The 11,881-nt window shown below is 33.9% G+C and overlaps 2 protein-coding genes across 4 annotated transcripts in view; one reads left to right on the forward strand and one right to left on the reverse strand.

Annotated features, from left to right (window-relative positions):
* Positions 1–408: 408 nt before the first annotated feature.
* On the reverse strand, positions 409–7,124 carry LOC117105096 (protein phosphatase 1 regulatory subunit 32-like). Its single transcript, XM_033246129.1, has 12 exons — positions 6,977–7,124; positions 5,914–6,148; positions 4,496–4,649; positions 4,163–4,294; positions 4,013–4,073; positions 3,051–3,163; positions 2,313–2,384; positions 2,092–2,193; positions 1,633–1,821; positions 1,212–1,300; positions 887–1,051; positions 409–699 (listed from the first exon to the last, which is right to left on the reverse strand). Exons 2-12 carry the CDS (start codon positions 6,135–6,137, stop codon positions 618–620), a joined length of 1,383 nt encoding a protein of 460 aa, XP_033102020.1. The 5' UTR covers positions 6,138–6,148; positions 6,977–7,124; the 3' UTR covers positions 409–617.
* A 2,696-nt stretch (positions 7,125–9,820) lies between these two features.
* The window catches only part of LOC117105043, a 13,585-nt gene continuing 11,524 nt past the window's right edge, over positions 9,821–11,881 (forward strand). For 2 of the 3 annotated variants that reach the window (XM_033246042.1, XM_033246044.1), the window contains exons 1-3: positions 9,821–10,106; positions 10,865–10,970; positions 11,582–11,649. In XM_033246042.1, coding sequence (XP_033101933.1) covers positions 10,879–10,970; positions 11,582–11,649 — 160 coding nt within the window. In that variant the 5' untranslated portion in view covers positions 9,821–10,106; positions 10,865–10,878. Of the gene's footprint in view, positions 10,116–10,864; positions 10,971–11,581; positions 11,650–11,881 lie in introns of all 3 variants that reach the window. The other variant, XM_033246043.1, reaches the window with a different exon arrangement.

An 11,881-nucleotide genomic window follows, 5' to 3' on the forward strand; every position in this document is an offset into this window, starting at 1 on the left:
TTAATGTCTTATTAATCATGTCCCAAAGTATTAGTTCTGGAAGTGGTTAACAAATTGTTTATTTAAAATTATTTTTTATAGTTCATTCTATTAAACAATGTATGCACAAGTAACATTGAAAGACAATTACTCAAAATCATGTTTATCTTGATTCTAAGAGTACTGTACTTTCACTTTCCAATACCTTAGGCTTGAAATGTCCAATTTGAATGAATGACCTCTCATTTTAAAGATCACATACTCAGGTATCTGAAAATACCAATAACTTGAATTTCAATTTTTGCTACAACTTAGCCATTTTGCCACATGCCTCAAATGGTGTGTGGTGATGTTTGTAAGTTTTGGAGATTATAAATGGAGTCCCCTATCAAGAGCCGTTCTATACCACTAGACTACACATTGACAAAATTTCACTTTAGATGCTACAGTTTTGTACTTTATAATCCATAACATACACAATTCTTCTATATTATTAATTAGCATAATTGTTATTATTGCAATAGTTACATTATACAATAAAAATTAAAGAAGACATCTCAATTCTCATCTTTCACTGATTTATTAAATTCTTTTGGATCAACATTTTTGTACTTTTAATCCAAATGGTTATTTTGATTTCAAAATACGGCAGCCATCTTTTGGTGCAACTTCATATCGTGTGTGTGGTCATCATAGAAACGGTCAGTTGCCTTGATACTTCTATAATTCAAAGATTCAAAATTAAACATGAATATGGAAATATTAAAAATATTTTAAAAACTGAATGGAAGCAGACTGCTGATAGAAAGGGTGGGATATTCCCTTGGAATTTCCCATCCATTTGGATACCTAACAAAAAAAGGAAGGCATAAAAAATATAATAAACGTATTGACATTGTTAGCTTACCTGGCTACATATGGTTCGAGATTTCTCAGTTGTCCAGTAGTGTCCAGTGCTGGTCCGTAGGAATGTACAGCTGTGCTCTTAGTAAAGCCATTGGGTAACTGGTCCATCACTGCACCAAATGTGCGACCCGCTCGTGCTTTACCCTTTGGATTCATGTCATAAAACCTGTGGAAATACAAAGAAATGCAAGATTCAAATCTTAAAAAGAGGGTTAGTCATACTATGGTTATAAGGCATTGTCACTTAAAATTTGACATCACTATCATCAGTTGACCATAATGGGATTTCATTGACAAGAAAAACGGGTTATATTAGCTGATCTTACTTGGTATCGTAGTGAGTAATCCAACGATAAGGTTCCACAGGTAACTGTAACTTAGGTTTATCATTGTTGTCTGCATACCCTGATAATTCCTATAATAAATCAAAGAAAACAATATTACAAATAAAAATATAGTTGATTATTTAAACCAGCTTCTCTAATATAATACATACGGTGAATCAGTAACAAATTAGTGTTAAAATAAAATTAAAATTAAATGCAGGATTAGTAGTTCTTATAAAGAGAATTAATTTCACCAAATCAATTTTGATCAACATCTGTTGATCACGACAAAACCTATAAAAGTAATCATGATTAAATAAATATAAACCCAAAAGACAATAATCTTTGGATAATGTGTTCTGGTGAAATACTGCATAAGCTCCACAGCAGGGATATACAATTAGCATTAAGTCAATCTCACCTTATTGCCCATTACAAAGTGCCCAAGCCTCTCGTTCTCACTGGGCGTTGGCTGCTGCTGTCCCTGGAATGACTTCGCTGCAATGGACGAATGGTTGTCCGGGTTGGTCAAGTTTAGGTACTCAGCTGGGTCTATTTTTCGTATTCTATCAGTTACATATTTTGGCATGTCACTCTTCTTTGTATATGCCTTCAAAATAAATTCAGGGATATAAAGTTAGGAGAAGTCTCTTCAAAAATGTCTAGTTTAAGTGAGCAATAGTGTACACATCATTTCAATAAATATTTTGAATACTTATTGCTATCTCTATGACCACCAAACTGTAGCTCTCATGGAAAGTGCATCTCAATCACAAGTGCATCTCAATCAATGTGAATGAAAATAAAGTGTATCTGCACCTTCAAGATATAAAATATTAATTTATCACATTACTCTCTAGATTTGTTTAATATGACTTACATGTTCCATCACTCTGTGGACGTACAGTGGTTTTGCTTTCTCATGAGTGAATCCCGTTTCATGCTCAGACCGGTTCGAAATAACTGGCAACCTTTCTGCTCCCTGAGAGATGAGGAAAAAAATTTAGCTTCAGTATAAAACACACTGCATACTTGGTTTCCTTAAATGCATTGAAGATTTGATTATTTTGTTTCTGTATATTTGAAAATTTAAGAACTTACATGGCTGTAACGTGACTGTCTGTAGCTTGTCTTCATAACACTCACTCCAGTTGGACGGTCTGTTAAGAATCCCTAAAACAATACAAGGACAAATTGCAGTACACTATTAATTTTTGTCTTTATGGTGGTATACAAACTCATTTACAATATGTTATCAACAATAACAATAATAATAATAATAAATAATAACCATGCTGCATATTTCCACTATTAATAAACAATAATAATAAAATAATAACAAATAATGAATATTTAACAATGATAATACAGTAATGATAGGATAAGGAAACCTCATATCTGAGATGGCAGATCATAATTGATTGATTGATTGATTTTACTCAGTACCAGTACATACAAAAATACAAAGCAAACAGTAACAGGGAAGACAATGACATGGTACTAAGGATGACCCAAAAAAGGTCAAAAAAGAAACCTTATTTCCGTTGGGGTCCTTACATTAAAATAGAGAATACAACACACAGAAGTAAGAAATCAGAAGGATAAGAAAAACGGCAATGCCGAAAAATGAGGGGTAAAAATGGACGATAAAAACATTGCAATGAAGTGTAAAAATTCCATTTGAGTTTAAACCATTAAAAAGTTAGACAAAAAAAATTAAAGTTTAAAGATTAAAAGAATTTGACAAGTTAAACATTTTTAAGATTTTAATAAAATGATAAAAGTTACAGGTTTTAAATGTTTAATATCAATAACGTATGACTGTGAATATGAACTTACAGGCGTTTCATTTTTGAAAGGCGACCCAGGATGGAAAGTGATTGGTTCCAAGTTGTATGCATGGGTGTAACCAGAGCCTTCTTTCCTTCCAACAGTTTTAGTTGAAGTGTCCACTAAAAAAGACGAAAAGGAATATTACATACAAGCTCAGGGGTATAAAATTAGAAGCCACTAAAGGAATGTCTGGTTTAATGAGCTTTCTTCACACACATCTTATAGTATTTTGATGCGCACAGTGATAAACATGACCAGCTGACCAAGGCATATATTAGTATGGTACATACAGTAATTTGGGGTAAGACTCAAGCATTTGGGGTAAGACTCAAGCATTTGGGGTCTGTCTCATGCAAAAAAGTAATGCCTATATTATAAAATATATGTATATGAATTATGACCCTTGTAGCCTGCCCTCTTTTTACTAAACATTATAATTATTATCAACTAGCTGCACTAACACTGTAGATATGTGGTTTTATAAAGCGCTGTCGGATAAGATCAAAGGATGCGTACATACTGCCAGCTCATGCCAGTGTCAAAACATTTACGTAGAGACAACCTGAAATGAATGTATTCTCATATAAAAGGGAAAAATGCAAATCGTGAATGAGCATTTTGGAAATAAAATTTCCTGGATTGGGGGATCAATCTCCCATACCCCTAGAGGGAGGAATTTTCAAAAGTCTCAAGCGTGCAAATTTGTCTAAACTTGGAATCTCTGATAGCGTAATTAGTGAGCTTTTACTGAAGTTCCTTAACCACCAATTTAAAGCTCCATTCCAAGAAAACGTTTTCTGTTTACAAACTGTTAATATTAACAAACAAATAATTTAATAAATATCCAAAAATTCTGGTTTCTTTTAAACCTATTCAATTTCAAATATTCAGCAATTTGAGAAGTCCAGAAGATCAGTGCTCTTGATTGAAACATAAACTTTGAACTTTCCTACCACAAATGCACTTACATCTTTGACTTGGTGTGCCTTTGAACCGTACACTTGACTCCGTTGACATGTATCCTGGACCCTAAAAGAAAATATAGAATCTGCATATTATTCTAGTTACAATAAAAAGTGACAAGTGTATGACATGAATTGAGATTAATAAATTCTTACATGTCCTTTGTGTTCCAATGCAACTGGATCCTTTGACTGCAACTTATGCAGGTATGGTTGATATTTTGGTAATACTCCGCTGATGCTTGGACCTATCCCATGCTGTTTTGTGTCAACGTATACTCCGCGGACCTACAATAAAAGATAAACATACCGTCACAAGTTGTTGATCAGGTGTTAAGTACTTGTAGCAATTGTGGTGGCTGCTAAGGGTTAAACTAAGGTCAAACCGTAAGACCTCAAGTGGTGTCCAACAACAGGGGATCATGCTTGTCCAAATGGAGCCACAATGCTAGTAGTTGGTTACAGGATGCAAGAAAACTCATGCCTTACCTCCCCAACAGTTGGATATGTAATAGGCTTCTGACGAACAAATCCACTACCGACTTGTGCCAGGTTGCAAGGCAGCCTATCATTTCCATTTGAGTCTTTAGAGGGCTTGAAATGAAGTTGAGTAATGGAGTTATAATTGCCTTGGATGATTCGTCTGAAAAAGAAATAATGCAACAAAAGAGTTAAATCATAATTGATGATTTCAGTCTTATTATTTTATTAACTTTAGGCTGATTTTCTCTAAAACGGTTACAATGCACATTTAAATTTATAATGCTCACATATCTAGATATAATAATCTTATTAGAAAATCATCCAAAGACCAAATTAGAGCATACGATCAAGGACTTTAAACGGTAACAGTCGAAACGGCAATAACCCAAAACGCCAATGACCAAAACGGCAATACACCAAAATGGCAATGATAAGTACCAAAACGACAACAGACCAAATCAGCAATGACAAATACCAAAACGACAAAATCAATACCAAGAGCAAGTGCCGCCAGGCTCGGGACGAATTGCTTAGATGTCTCATTTTGTCTGTATTTTAAAGTTTTATTTATTTGGATGTTTACTGCTTTTATATTGTGTTTCCCCTACTCCTTTTTATTATTGAATTTGTATGTTGGTATATTGTTAGGCCTATTATCATTATTTAGCCTCATTTTGTCTGTATTTTAAAGTTTCATTTATTTGAATGCTTACTGCTTTTATATTTTATATTGTGCTTCCCTGAATCTTTCTATTATTGAATTTGTATGTTGTTATATTGCTGTTAGGCCTGTTATTATTTTTATTATTATTATTAATGTTTTTTTTATGTTTTTACTTCTATAACATAGATTGTTGTTTATTTTGTCTGTATTTATTATTATTGTGTTTCCCCAATCTTTTAATTATTGAATTTGTATGTTGTTAGTAAGCCTATTATTATTATTATTATTATCATTATTATTAATGTTTTTCGCATATTTTACCTCAATCAATCAATCGATCAATCAAATGCATTTATATAGCGCCGGTATCCATTAATAATGTTCAAAGGTGCTCAACAATGTTAAATTTGAAATGTTTCCGAGAACAGGTAGGCTTTCAGACGGTTTGAAAATGTTGACACTTTGAGAAGTTTTAATGACACTTCTATGACATAAATTGCTGTAGCCTCATTTTGTGTGTATTTTAAGGTTTTATTTATTTATTTGGTTTATTGCTGTTTTGACTTATTGCCGTTTTGACATATTGCCGTTTTGGTCCATTGCCGTTCTGGTCAAAAAGTGTTCCTGTTTAGTTCATTACTGTTTTGACTTATTGCCGTTTAGACTAGAAAGCCTTTAAAGTGTATGTGTTGATATGATGCACAGTATTTTTATTTTCAAACCAAGTGCTTCATTTTGGGTGAGATCTCACATTACTCACCCCATAGCTGGATTATCTTTTTCGTCCAACCTAGCACTGTAGTAGACTCCTGGCCTGAAGTTTGACTTGTAACCTGTCCCAACATGCTTGCCCAGCCGGGGTTCAAACCCCTCCTTTCCAAACTTAGTAGAATAGTTTGTTGAGTAAAACTTCATCATATCAGTGTCTGGACCATGACTAGCACTGATGTGGTAAGTTTTAGGTCCAGTTGGTAACCGACCCATCTTGATGTTACCTGCCATAAAATTATATAAATAAATTTTGCTAAGATGACAATAATAAGAAAGTTTACACTTGATTATCACAAAAGGTGCATACCACAACACACCACCAATTACCATTGAAATATCAGCATTAATTTTAAAGTGGACACATAATCTTTTTGAATATCAAATAATAATTAATGTAAATTAGGCCTACCTAGGCCTATCCTATAGCCAAATTTATAACTTATAACCAAATTTATTATAGCCAAATGCATAGGCCTAGCCCTTAAAATTTCTGATTTAACGTTCAGGTTTCTAGCTGAAACAAAAGCAGAGTAGTAGCCTACTAGATAAAATTGAAACACGGCCCAAGGTAAGGTGTATCAACGTTGTAAACAGTAGCTACCACCACACTGAGTGTTGTTCCAATTGGAGCTGTTAATTGTTCAAAATTACACATTAACATGTTCATAAGCTTTATTCATATTCATAAGACGACTGAGCTGTCCTCTTTCTGTGATCCACACTCTCTCCTCATCATTCATCAAAATCAATTTAACTTTTTCTGTTCCGTGTTTGGTGAATTACCAACCATATCGAAAGAATAGGCTAGAACCTGGCCTAAGCCCTTTTAAACAAAACACATCCCCTGACAGGGAGAGCCGTGACTGTGAGGCCTCTGCCTAGGCCTAAGCCTGGGTGGGCTAATCGTGAGTGATGATGTATTTCACTGACGATCGGCCGGTGAATGGGTTTGTGATTTTGATTGATGCGAACAATTTCAGAAGAATATGTCTAATCTTTCAACGAAAACGAAACAATACATCATTCTAAACAGACACAACATTTTAACTTACCAACTACTTGTCTCAACTATAGAGATAAATAGCTAAAAATAGGCCGTACTGCGTAGATCTTCTGGTAGATCTTTCTCCACAAAATCACATGTATTCACATCGCTTCCGACAACAAGTTATGTGTTGCTACTGGCGACCCACGCATGCGCACGACTATCCTATATAAATTACACCGATTTTAAAGTCGATCGCGCAAAGGGAGGTCAAAACGGCAATTGAACCAAAACGGCAATAACAAAAACGGCAATAAACCAAATCGGCAATGATAGTAGGGCCTACCAAAAAGGCAATAGGCACATAGACCAAACGGCAATGTAGCAAAATCAATAACAAGAGAAAGCGCCACCGGGCGCGGGCTGCAATTTCATTTTTTCATTTTGTCTCTATTTTAAAGTTTTATTTATTTGAATGTTTACTGCACCCTTTTATATTGTGTTTCCCCCCGTTTTATTATTGGATTGTTTTTATATTATTATTATTATTATTATTATTATTATTATTATTATTATTATTATTATTATTATTATTATTATTATTATTATTATTATTATTATTATTATTATTGTTGTTGTTGTTGTTGTTGTTGTTGTATGTTGTTGTTTTTTCTTCGTGTTTTTAACTTTTATGACATAAATGTTTTTAGCCTCATTTTTTAACCTCTGTATTTTAATGTTTATTGATATATATAAATTATTTAAATATTATATTTAATTGTTGTACATTCTCATTTTTATAATTGGCTTGATGTATTACCACATTGGAATAAGTTTTACTTCCTAAAGAAAACGTTCATAGGCCATCCTTGCATCATATTTTATTGTTATTTTATTTGTCCTGCCTTGTGCGAATTCTATCTGTTTAGTACAATATTTTGATGTGAAATAAACTGAACTGATGGTTTATGCCAAAATAAATATTGAATCATATGTTTTGTTAATATTATTTGAGTTTAAATGTTTTTATACTAGTCACACAGGTAAAATAAAACCATCAAATGAAGGTAAATACGAGTTAAACACTAAAACACGTTTTTGTCATTGCCGTTTTGACTAGCCGTTTTGGTATTGGCGTTGACTAGCGAAAGCGATCGCAAAGAGGATACAATCGGTTCCGAATCAGTCTCATCAGAAACCCAGAGAGAGAGAGAGAGAGAGATTGTTAAAATTGTTATTGTTGTTCTTATTCTTATACTTTATATATTTTTGTTATTGTTATTGTTCTTGTATGCAGTAGTTATTGCTGTTAGAAATAGTTCATGATAAACATTCTTTTAAATTATGAAAAAAATAATGAATTTAAAAGATAGGCGTATTCGATTAAAACTTCGAACAAGAAGACAATTTCTCAACAACATTAACGACGTTTAATCAGTACAGTGCATTTTTACATGAGCGTTTTATGACTTGTTTCTTTTATGTAACCCCCGATAACGGTTCTCTTATTGCTGTCTCTTATACACATCTAGATGTGTATAAGAGACAGGGCCTATCCTATAGCCAAATTTATAACTTATAACCAAATTTATTATAGCCAAATGCATAGGTCTAGCCCTTAAAATTTCTGATTTAACGTTCAGGTTTCTAGCTGAAACAAAAGCAGAGTAGTAGCCTAGATAAAATTGAAACACGGCCCAAGGTAAGGTGTATCAACGCTGTCTCTTATACACATCTAGATGTGTATAAGAGACAGCATATCTAGATATAATAATCTTATTAGAAAATCATCCAAAGACCAAATTAGAGCATACGATCAAGGACTTTAAACGGTAACAGTCGAAACGGCAATAACCCAAAACGCCAATGACCAAAACGGCAATACACCAAAATGGCAATGATAAGTACCAAAACAACAACTTTACAAGGAAATTATTTTTGACTTAATTGAACTTAGGCCTAACTGAAATAAAAACAGAAAAATTCCATTGAGAGAACGTGTCAACAGGTAAATAGTGCAATCACCTCTAATCCGACACGTTCTATTGAGGTAGTTGCTAACCACGAATTCAAGCGAGGGAGGTTCCTTTCTCGTAACACGGCCTATTGTCATGTCAATTATAGGTTCCGCCATAAATCGTTAAGCCTATCCTATGACATTGAGACATTAACATTTTATTTGAGAAGCCGAGTACTTCAATTTAGATGCGTTTAAATTTTGTTTTCAATTTGAAATAAATATCATTATCTTTTTTTTTATCATGATATATCATTCTCTTTTTTTTATATCATGATATTGTATGTTTTTGTAACTCATGCCAATGAAAGAAAATAAATGTTAGTATGAATGAAATGAAAATATAATAATTCCCTTATGTTCAGTAATTTAAATTCGAATTGCTTATTTTAAAGTACAACATTAAGTATCGATATATCCTACTGTAAATAGCCTATCCAGCATAAAAATGATAAGCTCAAGGCCTAACCATTTTCAGACCTCCTTTCACTAATTAAGTGAAAGGTCTGAAAGTGCCAGTTAGATATAGTCATAATAAAAAAATTAGTTAATATGTGAAATCTGCCAATATTTTCATCTGTAGTGGATTAGGCCTACTTTTATTTTTCCTGCATGATACCTCACTTAAGGGTGCGCGGCGTTCGTTTATTGGTGAATGCATTTTTTTTCATTCTAATTTGCAATTAAAAGAACCCACATAAATATGAAAAGTAAGAATATAAAATAGAGGTCTATTATATTAATTTTCCAAAATTTTTTCATTGGCATTTGTTGAATGATTCATATAAAAATTATCGAAGTGCGATATAATAATGGCGCCATAGAATTCTTTTAGCCAATCAGAATGCAGGTAGGTACATTATTCTGATCTAAGCCAGTCATCCCCGACTGATGGGGAAGAAGCTTGAGAATGAACGCTACGTCATTGATAATTAATCATCTGTTACTCAGTTTAAATTAGCTGCAATCTTTGATTTATAAGGTTATTGATACTTTCAGCGCCAAATTATTATTACTGTATTTATTTGTTGTACATTCTAGTTCGTAATAGACATAGGTAGGCCCACCTGTCTTGCTGCCTGGATTTCAAATCATCGTGCTTAGCCCCGACGAGACTACTGGTGAGGAGAGTAACCGTAACAAGTGGTCGCTGGTGCTTGGTACAACTTGCTTGTTAGAGGTAAACAATGTAAGCTATTGTTCATTGGTGAAATCAATCAAACCGTACCAAATTTGGCTTTAGGAATACGGATTCTGTGAGAATACCTTACAGGATTACCGATTAAGCCTAAATTTTTATATACGGTTACCTGTTCTGGTGTCTGTATTCCCATCATTATACTTTATAGTTATAGCCCCAATGAGCCCTACCTAACCTGTACTTGGTGAGGAGAGTGCTGAAAAAGGAGTAGCTGGTGCCTGTGGTACTTGCTTGTTAGAGGTAAACAAAAGGTGTATGGCGCCCTACACTACGTATCATGACGGACAAACCGTACCAATCTCAGCTATAGAAATATCTGTGAGAATCAACTTTATTGAGTGAGCGAGAAGTAAGCTATCCCACAACACTATAACATTAACAACTCCCTGCCCACAGGCACAATCGAAGACCATCATCATCATCATATTTTTATTGTAGTGATAATCAAGTGTCATATGCTGAGTATGCCGGGAAGTATTGAATGTTTATGAGTGTAATGATATGGAATATTTTTATGAGTGAAAGATAATATAATTCCCTTCAATGTCGCATCTCAGTTGAATGCAATATTCCATCATTTCATTTTAGATCCAATGAATGAAACATGGTCTATTGTATTTTAGAAAATCTATGTCATTGTTGTAGTATGTGAATCCATATTATTAAAATATAGGCCATCATTTTCAAGTCCGAGAGTATTGCGATGACAACAACCAATTATTTTCCCAATTTTGTAGATTAATCTTTCATAATGGAATTTGCTTCAAGCCATGTCCTGAATTATGATGATTCTGATGAAGAGTTCATCTCAGAAGGAGAATACAAGTTTGGTATTGGTGGCAGGTAGGTTTTCAATCTTAGTACCAGCAGTGGTGTATCTAGGAAGTCTTGAAATGGGGGAGGGGAGGTGCTGATGGGTGGCCTTGAAGGTGCAGCGGGGACTCAATGATTAGTTGAAGGTGTGCTAGCTCGCAAAGTAAGGTGATTTGAAGTGATTTTTAACTACTTGGCCGTGGTTTTTTTGGAAGGGGGGTGCGACTGTCGGATCGAAAGATTTTTTGTTGAGGGGAGTGTTCCCCGCACACCCCTTTAGATATGCCACTAAGTACCAGACAAAATAAAACGTAATGCCTAAAGAAACGTCCATCTTGGGGTAGGGGCGTTACTCTACTAAGGTCTAATGACCTGCATATTCCACCCTAATTGAACTATGCATCAAGTGGGCCGAAGGGTTGTTACTCCTCTAAGGTCCTAGTTACCCACATACCCTATTCTGATAAGAAAAATATAAATATATATAAATATATAAGAAAAAAATATGAGAATATGAAATATATGCAAAGAAAAAGATATATAAAAAATTATAACCGTAGCCAATTATGATGCAAAGTATATATTGTTATTTAAAGATTATTCTAACCAGTTTGTGTTGAATTATTTATTTGTGTTAATAGAGCTGATTATTCTGGGCTTAAAGGACATTCTGTCGCACCTGGTGGCAGAAGTTTTATCCAATCAGAAGGTATGTTAGATAACCAACCACTAATACGAATGTATTATTTCAATCTACAGTAGTACCAATTTAGGAGGTGTGTTGTCAGTATTCTTATAAAGGTAACATGACATGCAGACCTATTGCACACTATCCTTCTCTTCTTCTAGACTAGGAAAAAAATAAAAAAAGAGGCCTAGAAATCAAGTAAGGGGGAGTGGAATGTTAGAAGCAGTCAACATAGCCAGATATCCTAATTAAT

The sequence above is a fragment of the Anneissia japonica genome, unplaced genomic scaffold (genome assembly GCF_011630105.1).
Source record: "Anneissia japonica isolate Jap-2015-1 unplaced genomic scaffold, ASM1163010v1 scaffold287834_len5846547_cov211, whole genome shotgun sequence".
In the NCBI taxonomy this organism is placed as follows: Eukaryota; Metazoa; Echinodermata; class Crinoidea; order Comatulida; family Comatulidae; genus Anneissia; species Anneissia japonica.

What these genes read in the sequence shown, in the direction of transcription:
- LOC117105096 (XM_033246129.1), bottom strand. Translation starts at nt 6,137, where the DNA reads ATGGGTCGGTTACCAACTGGACCTAAAACTTACCACATCAGTGCTAGT. An exon ending in AGGCACACCAAGTCAAAGAT is followed by an intron (nt 3,164 to 4,012) that starts GTAAGTGCATTT and finishes CGTCTTTTTTAG; the next exon opens with TGGACACTTCAACTAAAACT. An exon ending in TCCACAGAGTGATGGAACAT is followed by an intron (nt 1,822 to 2,091) that starts GTAAGTCATATT and finishes TTTATTTTGAAG; the next exon opens with GCATATACAAAGAAGAGTGA.